The sequence below is a fragment of the Protopterus annectens genome, chromosome 14.part0 (genome assembly GCF_019279795.1).
Source record: "Protopterus annectens isolate FY-2018-M chromosome 14.part0, PAN1.0, whole genome shotgun sequence".
Lineage (NCBI taxonomy): Eukaryota > Metazoa > Chordata > Ceratodontiformes > Protopteridae > Protopterus > Protopterus annectens.
In genome coordinates this window covers 281,107,372-281,124,277 of record NC_056748.1, presented here as the reverse complement: position 1 = coordinate 281,124,277, position 16,906 = coordinate 281,107,372, and the positions used below count along the sequence as shown (strand labels likewise).

The window sequence follows — 16,906 nt, the reverse complement described above, 5'->3', positions numbered from 1 at the left end:
GACTATTGCAGTCCAGACGGACAACATGTCAGTAGTCTGGTACATAAACAAACAGGGAGGAACCAGGTCTTTTACCCCCTTTGTTGAGAGGCTATGAGAGTTTGGGAATGGGCGATATCTACCATCCGGTTTCTGGTAGCAACGCACATTACGGGACAGTCCAACATATTAGCGGACAAACTGAGTCAAGTAATTCTCACTCCGTACGAGTGGTCTCTCAATCCATATGTTGCGAAGCAGATCTTCCGCAAATGGGGTTGGCCTCACTGTGATCTTTTTGCTTCTCCATTAAACACAAAATGCAGAGAGTACTTCGCAATACTTCCCCCCAAAGGGGAAAATCCCAGAGACGCTCTAGTTCATGCTTGGCCTCCCGGTCTCCTTTATGCTTATCCCCCCCTCCCGCTTATGTTAAAGCTCATACAGAAAGCCTGTCGGTTGGGGAGCAGAGTTATCCTCATAGCCCCATTCTGGCCTCGTCAGATCTGGGTTCCTTATCTGCAGTCTCACAGTGTGACTCCTCCATGGATACTGGATCCCATTCCAGACCTGATCTCGCATCCTGCAGGATACCAAACCCCGAACCTGGCGAACCTCAAGCTTGCGGCTTGGTTGATCCAGTTCCACTGATGGCTAGAACTCCTGGTATCTCATCTCCTGTGAAGGCCATTCTGGTTGCGGCTCATAAGCCAGCTACCAGAAAAATTTACAATAGTAAATGGAAACGTTTCTCCATCTGGGCTAAAGACAAGGGCCTGGATCCATTTACAGTTCCTATTCTGACTATCCTGGACTTCCTGTCGTTGATTTTTCGTCAGGGAGCAAGTGCTTCTACGGTTAAGGTGCAGTTAGCAGCCATCTCCCATTTTCATGTGGGAGATAGCTTAGGGTCCTTGGCATCTACAAAATTATGCAAAACTTTCTTGCGGGGCATCTTTCTTTTGAAGCCACCTGTGAAAGCTGTGGTACCCCCATGGGATTTGAGTTTAGTCTTACAAGCCCTGACAAGTCCACCCTTTGAGCCTGCGGCCTCGGTTCCGTTAAAATTCTTGTCTTGGAAAACGGCCTTTTTGGTGGCTATTACTTCGGCCAAGAGGGTTTCAGAACTTCAAGCACTGTGTATGAAACCCCCTTACCTCATTTTTCACAAGGATAGTGTCCCTCAGGACTAACCCGTCTTTCTTACCTAAGGTGGCTTCAGAGTCAAATATCAATCAATCAATAAATTTACCCATGTTCTTCCCAAATTTTCAGAATAGAGGGGAATACAAATTGCATAAACTGGATGTACACAGACAACTGCGTTTTTACTTGCACAGGACTAAGGATTTTCGCAAGTCGGACCAGTTGTTTGTGTCCTTTGCAAAATCAGCCATGGGTAGAGCCATTTCCAAAGTGACCGTAGCAAATTGGATTTGTCAGTGCATAATTCACGGGTATATATCTTCAGGCAAACCAGCTCCTATTGGAATTCACGCTCATTCTACAAGGTCTATGGCCACCTCAGCAGCCTTTTGGTCCAGGGTTCCCTTGGACGACATATGTTCAGCAGCTACCTGGTCCTCTTCTCATACGTTCATTTCTCATTATAAACTAGATATGATTTTGAGAGGTAGGGCTTCCTTTGGCTCCGCGGTGCTTCGGAATATCCCTCCGTAAAGGCCACCCAGGTTTTTTCCTAGGTAGCTGGGGACTCTGACCCACAGGTTGCAGAGCAAATGAAGTAACTACTTCAGATAAAGAAGTTATGTACTCACCATAACGTTCCATCTGAGTAGGTACTTCATTTGTCTGCAACCGACCCCCGCCATCCCCCGAACCTTTGTCGGGATCTCTGGTCACCTGAAATTCTCTTGTCAGGAGGTTAGATCTGGTGTATTCCTCTGTCGAGGTTATGAGTTGTGTGATGGGGCAAAAATCGATCTGAGGTAATACAGCATGTAGCAGGGGATTGTGGGTAGGGGGAGGAGCTCGGATCTTGTAGCTTGGAAAGCTGCTGGCTCTGATCCGAGGTCGGATCCGATGCCCACAGGTTGCAGACAAATGAAGTACCTACTCAGATGGAACGTTATGGTGAATACATAACTTCTTTATTTTCCACAAAGACAGGGTTGTTTTACTCGCTCATTCTTCTTTCATGTCCAGAGTTGTTTCTGAATTTACCCTGAATCAAGCCATCCATCTCCCAGTTTTCTTTTCAGAACCTAAAAACAAGGGAGAAAAGATTCTGCATAGCTTAGATGTGCACAGGCAGCTCTGGTACTACCTTGACAGAACTAAGGTATTCAGGAAAGCTGTTTCTTTCCTTTTCTGGGGCTAAGATGGGTCAACCTGTCTCTAAGCAAATGGCTGCTCATTGCTTTTTGTCTGCTATTGCTTTTTGTTGCTCCCACCATTGTTAATATATTCCAGGCAAAGTTAAGGCACATTCCACCAGAGCCTTGTCCTCTTTGGGTGCATATTGGAAAGGAGGGGACTGTAGAAATATTCTAGAGGCAGCAACTTGGTTCATCCTTTACAAATCACTACAAATTGGATTCTTAAGTTCCAGAGCAGGTTTTGCGAGGACCATTTTCCAGGGGCTCTTGGATGCTAATCCTCCTCACAAGGTAGTGTAATCTTTGGGAATCTCTCCATATTCCATTGAGGCAGGGGTGCATGATGAATGTAGTAAAGTTGCAAAAAGTCTACTTACCAGTAACGGTAAATGTTTGAATTTCACACTGCCTCAGTGGCAGCACCCACCCACCATACCTTTTATTTTGTATATAGTTTGATGGTATCTAACCTTGCTGTGTTTGGTTGGATTTGTTTATTTGTGTTGGTGTTTTATGGCTGTGAATTGGTTGGTTTCTGGAAATTCTTGCTTCTGGTCATCTCTGTTTTGTCCTGCTTAGCACAATAAGCTTGAATAACTGACTTTCTATGGAGTGGTTAGGCTTCCCCTGATGGGAGGGGCTTAACCAGTCCCCTTTCACAGAGCGTTAGAGGATGGGATTCTGAGCTCTGGAAAGCTGTTAGTGTGGCTTTGAGCAGGCACCAAGCCAATATGCCACTGAGCCAGTGTGAAATTCAAGCATCTATATCAACCTGTGTTACAGGTAAGTAGGACTTTTACACAGCTGTACTTTATGGGTCGAGCATAAAGAGATTCATATCATAATTAATGAGATTGCTTTTGATGTGCTTCATAGCTTTGCAGGTCAGACTTGTAAAGCTGATTGATCTGTAATTTCCAGGATCCCTGGTAAGGCCACCCTTGCATAAGAGCATAATTGCAGCAGTGCACCTGGATTTAGGAACATAGCTTGTGTCTGTGCTTTGGTTAAACAGTTTGAGAGGTTCATCAAGACCCTACTTGATCCTGTTTAATAGATATCGAAATATGTTGTCAGGACCTGTGGAGGAAGCATGTTTGTCTTTATTGATAACACCTTAAGATCATGTAGTTTAGTGATGATAAAGTAGGTGTAAGGGATTTTTGGATGAGTGGTGGTAGAGTAGGTATGTCATGGGTGGTGGTTGAGGAGAACTTGTTTGCTAGTATATTTAATATGTCATTTTGGTCCGAATGAGCGGGGTCCTATTAAGGAATATTTCAGAGCAATGTTAAGTGTGTTATTACTTAGTTTTCTAATGCAGCTAAATGATTTGTAGTTATCCTTCACTTCAGAAGATAATCTTCCATTTATTGGTGATTTGTATTTTTGGTATTCCATCCTCCTCCTCCTGGAGAGCTCTGGCCTTACTGTTAGAATTAAAGTTTTTTTTTTTCTTATTGTTATTTTTCTTTTTGTTTTATCACCATGGGTGGTGCATTTGGATGTAGCTGGGACTACTAGATCTATGCATTTGTCTTACTGGGCATAACATTCCTTAGTGAAGCTAGCTGGTGTGTTATGGTCACCTGTAGTGATGCCTTAGATACATTTAGAGATTTCATCATATGGTTGTATAAAGTTCATCTTTTCAAAGTCATTAAATACAGAGATATTGTTGACGGGGGGGGGTATGGTGGTTTGAGACACTAGGGAAGTGCAGCGCAGGTAGAGGAAATATTATTAGTGAGGTCCAGATACAGAACATTTGGTCTCTAGTTGGGTTTGCGCACAATTCGATCCAGGGAATTCCTGCCTGTCAAATTCAGAGATATCTGGGCATGCCCAGCATTAGACATATAGTTGCTTGAGTCTGTGGTCGGGTATATGAAGTCACCTAACCCTATGGAATTATTATTGATAAGACAAGCAGGGGATTCTGCAACATATGTACTGTAAGCTGGTAGCTTGTCTTTGTGTTTAAGTGAAGTTCTAGGAGCTCAGTATGTCGGTCTCTGGTTATCTCTGCAGACAAGTTGTAGTCCTTGATAAATATGGAAATAGTACCACAACTTACAAAAAGCCTGAATTCATGTGAGGTGCAAAACCCAGGTATGGTGGGAGTGCTTTCTTTACATTTAAACAAATGTCTGTAACTACACATGCATGAACACATTCCAAACACAGGCATGACTCAGGAAGTGGCATTTTTTATTGAGACTCCTGGAGTTGAAAAGAATTATCTTCATGAGATCCAGTCCACTTTTAGATAAATTGGATAAGCTGATTTGTCCATTAGATGAACTTTGCCTAAAAAGGCACTAAAGGGCTTTTACTAGTGTTCAGAAACCCTTGGATGAGAAATGCAGGCCATCCCTTACAAAACAATTATGACTATATACTGTTTCTTCCCAGACTGATGCATACTGGATCCCCTCGGAACACCAGCTATTAAGTCAAAACCAGCTTCTCAAATACCTAAGCAATATTCGTGGTGAAATTGACTTAATGAAAACAACAATGTCAAGCATTTTTGCATACCCACACATTGCCCAGCCTATCCTCGAGACTCTCTTGTACTACTGCAACTCTCTGTCAGCATCAAGATTAATAGAAAAACTTATGCATCACCAAGTTCATTGAGCTCACACTTGGTGTACAGTCTATGAACAATGTATGGGACTCGCTTTGTTCCGACCAGAACTCCGAGTTGGGTCTCTTCTGATAAGTAGGTACTTCAGTGCTCAGCCTTCTGAGCTCTGTCCTTGTGCATAATTCTAGCTCCTTTCATCTTGCTGATTGCTGTCTGTTATTCATCTCAAGTGGTCTAATTACTGTGATAAATCACATATTACTTCAGAATAGATATCTCTCACTGTGATTCAGAATGGAAATGATGGTGTCTGTGAGCATGGGATTTTCCAGAGTTTGATTAGTGCAGATTGTTGAAAAGTATGAATACAACCAAAGAAAAATCAGCAAATGTCCTCTCGTAGATAGAAGAATGTCTTATTTATGTTTGTGTCTGTTGTTGCTTACTTATAGTTGTTTAATAACTAATTGTGAACATATTGAAATGTTCTATGCATACTGTTCAACTGACCAGAATTTTGCAGAATATCCAGATTTTTGCTTTGTGTTCCACTTAAAATTTGTAGTTTTCTGGGAAATAATTGAGGATTGCAGGCACTAAGAAATGACAGACATTTTGAGTTTCAGACTTTGTCCTTCAGAAAATGCATGCTAATGCAAAACCTGTTCTGTCAACTTTCTAATTTTGTAAGACCAATATTAAAAATCTGTCCCTGATTTGGGGCTTCTGTATCCCCCACCAGTTATTCTTGGCTTTGTTCAGAATTATTATTCCAAGAGGTTGAGAGATGTTTCCATCTGAGAATAACGCATTTTAAAATAGCCTTGAGGAGAAAAGCTTCAACATCAAATATAAAAGATTATAAAAGCTTGAAATGTGATGCAGCTGTGGTATTAGTTACAGAAAATGAAGCACCAAATTGCTAGCAAATAACCATTACAGTAAGTACACAATGATAACAGCAAATACAAAACCACTGCACTAGGTTAAACCCATTAGCCATTCCAAGAAAATAATAAATCAAATATATAAAATGGACCAAAAGCAAGCAAAGCTCATACACGTTTATTTAGAAAACAACAAAGCGAATATCAAAACAGTGTAAGCGCTTTCACGTGATTCAACCACTCTTCATCAGACATACAACAGTGCATTCACTACTTACTTTTAAAGTTAATTTCATCCATTCCTAGCAATACACTCATTAAACTATCAATCAACTAACTAATTGCATGCTTGTTAAAAGCTTGTGTGTGTATAAGCCAATCTCAATGGATGCATATATAAAAAAATGTTTCACAGATAAATGCGTCTAAATAAACTTTAGACATCTAAAAGTCTAAAATCATCCATTGTATAGGATTAAAATACGTTACAATAAATATAAGAAATAAAATGATTACAATAAATATAAGAAATATATGTATAGATAAATACCTAACATGCTGGCTCCTAAGCCTGTGCATATTCAATTGAATCAGGTCTCGCGAGAGGGCACTCGCATGAAACCATTGCTAGGCAACTCACATACTGCGTATTACAAATAAAATATAGTATCATAAAACAGAAGATAGTCGCAAATATATTATAATACATGTAGAAAAAACATATAAAGATAAATACCTATCACACTGGCTCCTAAGCCTGTGCATATTCAGTTTAATAAAGTCTCACGAGAGGGCACTCTATGACACCCACAACATATTGCAAACAAGAAGTGATATCAAAATTCAAGGAATGATCAAAATATAAAAATACCAAAAAGTGCAATGATACTTAGTATCCTACACAAAAAATATTTATGATGGAGAAATCAAGAAACATACCATCTCATTAAAATCTCCGACATAGAAAAACTTAAATAGCACACTATAGCTAAACTAAAATATAATATCCAAGTCAATATTGCAAACAACTAATGATAAATATTAACTACTAATGCCCAACCATATAAACCTCATCCCAAAGTATTAATCGTATAAAAACAGAAGAAATAAATAATAAAAATAATCGAGCAACTACCTAAATAGCACCACTGTAAAAGACACCATTATGAATTAAATCCCATATTCCAAGCCATCTAGACCAAATATATCCTTCAACTATTTGCTATATTTATGTAATGTATTTTAATCCTATACAATGGATGATTTTAGACTTTTAGATGTCTATAGTTTATTTAGATACATTTATCTGTGAAAATTTTTTTTATATATGCATCCATTGAGATTGGCTTATACACACTCGAGCTTTTAACGGGCATGCAATTAGTTAATTGATAGTTTGATTGCATTGCTAGGATTAGATGAAGTGAATTTTGAAAGTAAGTAATGTATGTATTGTTGTATGTCTGATGAAACGTGGTTGAACCACACAAAAGCGCTTATGCCGTTGTGATATTCACACTGTTGTTTTCTAAATAAATGTGTGATTTTATACCATGCTTGCTGTTGGTCCGCTTTATATATTTGACACAATAATTAGGTTATTCTCAAGTTTTTTTTTTTTTTGTTTTGTTTTAGAGCTTCATAGTCTAGTAGCAGATTTACCCAGAATGTAGAAATGGGGAAACCCAGAAGAATAAAGGTATAACAAGCAAATATTGAAAACATTTTTTTCACACTCTGTCCCACTGTCTTTCAGTTATCAGTTTTCTGCCAGCCAGTAGGCCCATTCATTCCCCATCATATTGGTAAGAGTCAAACTGAAGAGGCCATCATTCAGAATAGCCACCAGGAGTGATTTGAGGGTTTTAATCCTATACCATATCTCCATGTGAGCACATAACTTAAACAGGGGAAGGAAACTGGACAGTGATTTGACCGTGCTGGCTGTCCTTCAGTTTTACAAGGGACATTTGCCAGCAAGCAGCCTTACCCACAGCTCTGAAGCATGGGAAGTGGTTTCACCAGTTTCCACCAAGGAAATCTCACTTCTCTTGTACACTTTGAGTGCCCACAACTCTCGCTTCTCCCCCTGAGAGGCTAGTGGGCTATGCCCCTTTACTCCTCTTCCTCCTTACCTGGTTCTCCAGTGCTAGGGCCACTAAATGTATCGTCTCCTTGGTCATTGTTGGGGTTTACATCCCTCTGCACTTTAAAGTTAGACTTCCTTTTTAACTTTTAGGATGGATGAAAAATACTGATTAAATAAAACTGTAAACCTTGCGCATGGAGCACATACACTGTGACTTGTAATAGGTATGCGATACTATAGCCTGAATGTTTGTATAGTTAATATTCATCATTTTGCTTGTGAAAATAATAAATAGTGGTACAAACTCCTTTTATTTGGTATCTTCTCTTAATATTACTTTTTGCTTTTCAGTCTGTGGAAAACCTACCCACTGTCTTTGGCAGTAACAATAAAGCTCAAATTGCAGCAAAGACTGTATTTGAGTTGGCCCATCGCCATGGTGATATTCTTCGTGAAGGATGGAAAAACATCATGGATTCCATGCTGCAACTGTTTCGTGCTGAGCTCCTGCCAAAAGCTATGGTGGAGGTAAGAGGGTAACCAGTTCAGCTTAACATGAATTTAATGCAGAGAGGCTGTCAGAATCTTCAGCACAAGATCAGTAATTTGTAAAAATACAAAAATATCCTTTTTAGGTATGTGCTCACCATCTGGAAATGTAGCTTGTGGCAAATAGCTGCTTGTCGTTGGATATTGAGAAAATAAAAGTTGCCATGCCTACAAATGTTGAATGCAGCTAGGTCAGAGGTTTGGAATTCAGAAGCACTTTGTATGTTTTTTTTTTACCTTGTCAAGAGCCTGGATTGGTGATTGAACATGGATGCAGGAGTGGTGATTGAATTCCAGAAGGACCACTGTCCTTTATTGAAATGCATGTACTTGATTTTGTGTTTTGCTGTTAATTAGAATAGGCATGGAGGCAGCACAAAGGCAAGGACACACTAAGGCTGAGTGCGATGGAACATGTAAACAGTCAAACATACATCAGTGCTTGTTTGTACTTGGGATATCCTGAAGAAATGCATTTTAGAATTTTCTGATCAAAATAGTGAAAGGTGTCTGTTTCAAACTGTAGAGTTTTAATTTCTGTGGTGCTGAGTTTCATTCATTATACTTTCTCACCATTTTCAGTACGCTATTTTTCACAACATTTTCTGGTGAGTATTTTTAAATGCTTCCACTTTGTTTCAGATCAAATTTCTTCATTCATGTAATGCAAAATCTGCTTTCTTTTTTTTTAATATTTTTATTGAGATTTAAACAGATAAAAGTTTGATAACAGTACATTTGAGTAGAAATATAAATCAAAAAGTGGGAATAAAAGGAGGTTAGAAAGGATTGGGAAGAGAAACTGGATAAGCAATTTGCAAATAAACAATGGGAGGGTATATGTATGCCTTCCCAATATGCAACAAAGTCTAGAAGGTTTAGGATTTTCATCTTGAAATGTTTACATAGATGTTTTTCTACCTCGGGTAGACTCCAGAGAATTTTTCCTCAAGCAGAGACAGTAAGTGTTGAAGGTGTGAATGGGAAGAAAGAGGTAATTGGGAACATATTTTCTGGGAGTGCAGTGAGTTGGCGGACTTTAAGGATTCACTGTTAGAGATGCTGGATGAGCAGATTGGTCTGACGAGGGAGATGATTTTTCTGAGCTATGATACAGAATCAGAGTTGCCTAGACATGGTAAGGCCTTGCTGTGTGTAATAATTGTGGCTGCTGAAAAATAAATTACTAGAAAATAGAAATCAAAATCTAAACCAACTGTACTAGAAGTAGTGACTGTAGTAATAGAGATAAAACAACTGGAATTGAGATCTTTAGAAAAGGGTAGGAGCAAATTACATAGGAAAAAATGGAAATTATGAAAACAATACATACATGGGAGGAATGAGGTCTAAAAGGTGGCAGGACCTAAATGAGCTATGTAATGTTTGAGCAAGAAAGATTGGGTAGATTATAAGTGATGTATAATGTTTGCAACTGGGAGTGTGTCAATATGGTATGTGATGTAAAATGCTTGTAACGAGGATTGTGTCGGTGTGGTTTGTTTTCATTTACATAAATGTATGATTGTCTGTGTAGTAAGTGATGGTATAATAAAGATATTTCTTGCTTAAAAATAGGCAGGAATTGAATAATTTGTTATATTGCTTAGCTTATATGATATATAGCAATACATGTGAAGTATAATGTTTGTGTTAATATAGTTTGATTGCTTTTAGATAAATGTAAATTTTCCTGTGTCACAAGTGATAATTCAGGTCTGTGTCATTTAATCGACCATTTCGAATGTCAAATACTGGAAGTTCGAAAAATAGAAATGTACAAGCCAGGTCATTGCACACAGACTACATTGTTCTTTCAGCTGTTGTGTTTGGAAAAACTGCCTTTTAGACAGTGTGCATTTACTTGCAAGGAATCCAGGATTCAAACCAATAATTCAAACAGCCAAAAAAGCAAAGTGATCCAAATAAGAAGCTTCATTTGAAGTAAAATAATATAAGCAAGTCAAGCACAGAGATAATCAGCTTTCATCACAGTCTTCTCCACTAGCACTTTTCAACAGCAAATAACTCATAATAAGCCATCAATTAATTAGTGATCTTAATTTTAAAAATGTTTATAGACGTGCTGTCATTTACCCTTGGTCAGGCATATTGCACCGAGTACCATCTGACAAATAGCTCTTTTATTTCCACTGGTGTATTTACAGCACAGTGTCTCTTATTGTACACTGCACTTCAAGTACATGAAATTTAAAAATGTTTAGTATTCACACACACGTTTGTGCAGTGCATTTATAATTAATATCCATTTTTCTCACTATTTCTAACAGCTGCTGACTTCTAAGTTTCCTGATTTACCCACATAAAAGCATTATCAGTACTCACACACAACACTATCTATAACCTATACAGTAATAGTCATTCATAACAGTGACCTCCTATCTTATATGACTTTCCTGTCACAAGATGTACAAAAAGTGTCATCTCTTCACCCCCAAACAAAATGAGAAAAAACATTAGCCAGTGCAACCATTTCGTGAGTAATTACATATAGAATATAATTAAACCATTAATTTGTTTGCAGCATTTTTCAAACACCACATCATAAACCTGAGCTTAATTCCAAACTGAATTTGCCATTAATTTCCAGTTGTCATCCCACCCACCCATGCCATTGCCAGACTCAATTCCTACCAATCAACCATGTGGCCTGGTGGCCCATACCTCTGAGTCAGCACTCCGCAATCATAAGTTTACCTGAATATCTGACCAATTCTCCTCCTCTTGGTCTAGGAGGATCCTATGGCTATGACTAAAAACTACTAAAGTAAAAAAAAAAACAAAAAACATACAATTACAACATTTTCTTTCTTTTTTATTTACCTGCTGATGCTGGAGAGAAGACAGTTTAGAAGATGATGATGAATGATGACCGAGTCGCGAGTTCGACTTTCTTGGACCACAACCATCACACCAGCTTACTGAATGGACCACACTACACCAAATAGCTAAGCTTAGCTAGCTAGTAGCAACTAGCAAGTGCCATATGCTGTATGGCACAACTGCAAGCCAAGCAATTAAAAAAAGAAAATGCACTCTCTCTGTCTTCGAGTGTCTTCTTCAGGTTCTGATTTTCTTTCTCTGTCTGTTGCTTGCTGCTCCGGCCCACACACCTGTTTCAAATAAAATCTTCAAATCAAATTTCAGTGCTGGTGCTGGACTGTCACTGGTGCTTGCTATTGTCGATCAAAATCAGGCAGGCTGGCAGCCCAGGCTTCTCTCTCTCTAAGTTGTTGTTCTGTTCTTGTCGTCTCTGTGAAGCCAGCCTGCCCCTCCTTTCTTTATCCCTTATCTATGGGCAGGTCATAGCAATCAAGACATGTGTTGAGTGACGCGTCAGCACGTGCACTACTGCTGGCCTGCTGCTGCTAAATGTAAACAAAGTTGTAAAAGTTACTTGTCTTTGTTAATTACATTTTAGCAGCAGCAGTGCACGTGGGGACGAGTCATCAGTCTCAGACTCAGTCACTCATCACACATCTCGCACGTATGCTGCAACCTGCTGAAAGTGTATGGGACTGGTTTGGCCCTGGACTGGGGTAATTAAGTTACTTTATTATGTCACTAAGTAAACAACTAACCAGTCACGGACATCGCGGGTGGGGGGGGGGGCGGGCAGACAGTCACTCAGTCAGTGTGGTGTGTTAATACTTCTGTGTTCTTCTGTAACTGACTGTTGTTCCCAAATCCCCAGTCAGTCCCCTGACTCCCCTGAAAACTGAATTCTTCAAGTCCTGGGCTGGACTTCTGGCTGAAACATATAATGTATGTGATGCATATTCCATACTTCCATCCTAGGGTGCGGACCGGTGCACTCTGCACTGTGAGTGTGTGCTGTGACTTAATTGTTTGTTTCACCAAGATAGATAAGCAAAGAAGGCACAACACAACAGTTACAGGCAGCACTCCTTCCCACCTCCCAACCTTGCATGCTGGCAGTGCTCAGACTGGACTGTTGAGTCGACACAGAGAGATATTAGACAGTGGAGTGGACAGTACATAAACACACACACACACAGAAAGGCAGCACAAACTAATATTAAATTTATTATTACATGCCACAAAGTCCTCTAGGCTGAGGGCTCAGCCTCTCAAACAGATCATGTATCGTGCAACTGCCTTATGATGGCTTAAGCAGTTCAGCTGGCTTATGCTTTCTACGACGCACAGTCAGTCGCACACTATTTAATTAATACCCAGGTCAGGGAGTCAGTCGAGGGACTCTGTCGGAGTCTGGACTCCAGAGATGGAGATTCTTTTTAGCTGCTTACTAAGTACTGTGGGAGTGTGACTGTGAGTGAGTGTGTTGATGATGACAGAAGTGCACTGACAGTCATCAGTCACTGTCTTAGTCTCAGTCACTGTCTTAGTCTAACAGAGACAGAGTGACAGAGACTCGACGAGGAGTGACTCGATTCATTCTTCACTGAATCCAATATAGATGCTGTGGCTGCCTTGCCGGGCCTGGGTGAAAAAAGGGATTTTTTTTATTTATTTTCTGATGACAGGCAGGCACAGCAATGATTGATGGTGACAGGTGGGTGGCATTGGCATAACATTTATTTTGGAACCAAAGGGAAGGGAGATGGAGTGAGTGGATGGGTCACGTCAGGAGAGGGACTCCGGAGTTCTTTTTAGCTACTACTACTACTGTTACTGTAATGTGTGTGTGTGAGACCGTGTTAACTTATTATTTATGAGACATGACACTGCTGAGAGAGAATGTGAACGAAAGAAGTGTAGTGTGTAAGACTAAGTATGTGGCAATGGCATCCTGCAGCCTGCATGCCATTGTTGCACAGCATACTTCGTTATGCATGCAATTATTTTATGCATTTTCTCTTGGTTGATGTGGCCTGCAGGGGATGGGGATGTGTGTAATTGTGTATGTTGTTGTTGAACTTGTGAGTTACTTTGACAGGCTTGTAAGTTGTAAATAAACTAAAATGAATTAATGAAGACTTGTCCGACGACCTCAGCTGAAATCCAATAGGCTGGCAGGCTGCTCACATAGCTGACGTCACCGCAAAAAAAGATGAAAAAAAATCCGGGAAATTAAGGGGCACCCCATTAATTTGGACCTCAAAACTGGTAAAAACCAAGAAATTCTGTATGGTTGAGAGGTCTGAACACACCCAGTAACTATTTCAGATCATCCATCAATAATAACTAAAATAAAACGCAAGGTAATGAAATAACAATGAGACACTGGTGCTTTCCCGCCCATCTGTTGAAAAGAGAGGAATTTAAGAAAGTTTAAAACTAGTTTGGAAATTAAAGAAAGGGAGATATGAACAAGAATTATTTAGAGGGACTGACAAATGTTAAGTATTGGAAAATAGGGTGAATCTTTGAGAACAAGAAAATGAGCAACTGCAGAATGCTAAACAGAATTAAAGGATTGCCTCGATAATATGCACGAGTTTAGAAAGATTGCCGTTAAGCAACTTTTTTGATAATAATTCTAGAGCGCAAAAACTTTTAGCACAACAACTCAGGCAACAGAAAGTGGAAAGGACATTCACCAAGCTTAGGGATCCTATAACAAGGAAGATAACAAGAGATCATGTAGAAGTATTAGAAATATTTTGGCAATTTTATGAAAATTTGTATAAAGCAGAAAAATATGGAAATCAAGAATAGGTACAAATGGGAATGTTTATGGAAGCATTAAATATGTCAGTCAAAGTTTAGACATAGATGAGGCTCAATTACTAACAGGATAGAAAGGGATGAAATAAAAATGGCTATGTATAACCAATCTACAGGAAAGTCCCCAGGAATAGATGGTATTCCTGTGGAAGTTAGGAGGGAAAAAACTGATAAAGATCTGGAAGGTTTTGTTTAACAGTATTTTTAGAAGAGAAGTTCCAGCATCCTGGAGGGTAAAGATCGATTGGATCCAGCTTCATACAGGCCCATTTCAGTACTAAACCAGGATGTCTATAATGGCTAAAAGAATGGCAAAGCTGGTACCAAAATTGATAGATATGGATCATTTTGGCTTTGTGAAGGGGAGGCAAACATTTGACAATGTTAACAGAACTTTGATGATCTAGAGAGGAGCAGAATGTAAGAAAATACCACTGTTATTGTTGGGCATTGATGCAGAGAAAGGCTTTGGCAGAGTAGACTGGGGTATCATGAGCAGGGCAATGGAAGCATTTGCTTTCCCTGATACGATTATAAGGTTGATGAGGAGTATATATGAGGGATCGGAGGCAAACATTTAAGTGGGTGGGGTCCTCTCTGATAACTTCTGCTTGAGTAGAGGAACCAGGCAGAGTTGTCCACTTTCCTCTTTGTTGTTTGCATTATATTTAGAACCATTGGCAAAGAAAATAAGAGATTCAGAAATTCAAGGATAAAATTGGTATGATAGGAAAAGCTGGCTCTATTTCCAGATATTGTTTTATACATGACAAAACCATAAAAGGAGATTACATTATTGTGGAGTATTTTAAGACAGTTTCAAATTTTCTCTGGATACAAAATTAATGAAACTAAAACAAAGGCAGTAGTGGTAAATTATGTACCCAAGATTTCTCTTGAAAAGGGCCAGTGAGGTGCTCTGCTTGACATGTATGGGAAGTCTGTTCCATAGCATGGGCAGTCTCTGGGTTTTGAACCTGTCCCTCCAGCACGTTCTATTGATTGTGGTGATGAGGTTGAGGTCTCTGGAGCGTGTGGTGTGGAGGGATTGGGATTTCTTTAGATGTAGCATTTCTAACAGAGCTGGGTCAGACATGGCTTTGTAAGTCATGCACAGATCACCTCTAAGTAGGCGATATGAGACAGAGAATAGTTGGAATTTTTTTGAGTCTGTCCATATAGGACAAATGTTTAAGGCCTAGGATCTTCTTTATGAGGTACTTTTGCGGCCTCTCCAGTTGTTGCAGGTGTTTAGTGAGGTACATGCCAAATGGGGCATTGTACTCAATGATTGGCCTAATGAGGGAAGAGGAGAGGGAGACAATGACCTCTTTCTTCCCGGATGCAAAACCCCTAGTAATGAGATGTGCCACACAGAAGGACTTTCGACCACAGTAGCAATGTGGTGGTCAAAAGAGAGGTTGCTGTCAACCTGTGTTCCCAGATCTCTTATAACGCCTTCTGTGTTCAGTGGGCTACCATTGATGTGATGATTCATAGGAACCGGGTTTGTCCCAAAGGGGGTGATGACACATTTTTTGGCACTGAGCTTAAAGCCATGGTTCTGACACCAGTCGTTGGTCTCAGTGAGGCCTTTCTGTAGGATGTCAACATGACTTGGGCGTTGATAATAGCTCCCAACTTGCAATCGTCTGTGAACTTTGTCAGCCAGAGTCTCTTCATGTTGGTCTGGACTTAAGAGAAGTAGATACCAAACAGGGGAGGACCGAAACCTGTGGGACTCCACTCGTGACTGGTTGGTAGTCTGACTTTCACACTGTGGGTTCTACCTGTGAGCCAGCTTGCAACCCACCTAGTGATATAGGGGTTGATGCCAAGCTTAATGAATTTTTCTATGATTCCTGAGTGGGGAATGCTATCAAAGGCCTTGGCCAGATCAAGGTAGGCTGTATGAACCACCTTGCCTTCATCCACAGCTCTTGTGACTGACTTAAAGAAGTTGACTAAGTTGAGCAGGCATGATCTACCCTTGACAAAACCAAACTCTGTGGGATCCAGAGTTTGGAGATTTCCTATATCCTTGTTTAAGTCCATGATGATGCTTTCCATAGCTTTGCATATCAGACTCGTCAGGCTAATGGGGCGATAGTTCCCAGGGTCTGTAGTCGCTCCTCCTTTGTGGAGAGGGATGACTGTAGCAGTGTGCTATTCGGTAGGGTCAAAGCCTGAGGTGAGGCTGTGACTCAACAGGGCACACAGGTGAGGTGCCAGTTCACTCTGTTGTTCATGTACAACACAACCAGGGATATTGGCAGGTCTCATAGAAGCTGTATTCTTGGCCTTGGACAGTGCTGTTTTAACCTTTGCAGCAGTAATACTGGGTGCCTGGCAATCTACTGGTATTGTGACTGGTCGTTTGGGGGGGGGGGGTAAAGTTGACACTGAATCTGTCGGCCAGTGTATTGGCAATATCTGTCGGTTCGGTATAGGAGTTACCATTGTGCAGTAGCTCAAAGCAAATCTGGGTATTGCCATGGAGATTCTTTACATGACTGTAGAAGGTCTTGTGGTTATCTTTACTATCTTCTGCAATTCTGTTTTCATAGCTAGCTTTAGAGGATTTGATGAGGGATCTCAACTTTTTGTTGAAGCTGATAAGGGAGTTTTTCCAATCTTGGGACTTCACCTTATTTCGCATCAGTTTCCTCCTTCTGTTGTAGAGTTTGTTTATGTCAGGGGACCACCAGATTTTCTTCCTTTTTTTAAAGGAGAGCGTTTTGGTTCTATTGGATATGGCAAGATCCATGCATTTGTGTACGTGTTCGCACAGTGCATT

At 40.1% G+C, this 16,906-nt stretch overlaps 1 protein-coding gene across 5 annotated transcripts in view; it reads left to right on the top strand.

Moving 5' to 3' along the window:
• The window catches only part of GBF1 (golgi brefeldin A resistant guanine nucleotide exchange factor 1), a 4,751,435-nt gene that overhangs the window by 3,515,049 nt on the left and 1,219,480 nt on the right, over positions 1–16,906 (top strand). For all 5 annotated transcript variants that reach the window (XM_044055999.1, XM_044056000.1, XM_044055998.1 and 2 more), the window contains one exon: positions 8,239–8,415. In XM_044055999.1, the coding sequence (XP_043911934.1) occupies positions 8,239–8,415 (177 nt within the window). The remainder of the gene's footprint in view (positions 1–8,238; positions 8,416–16,906) is intronic.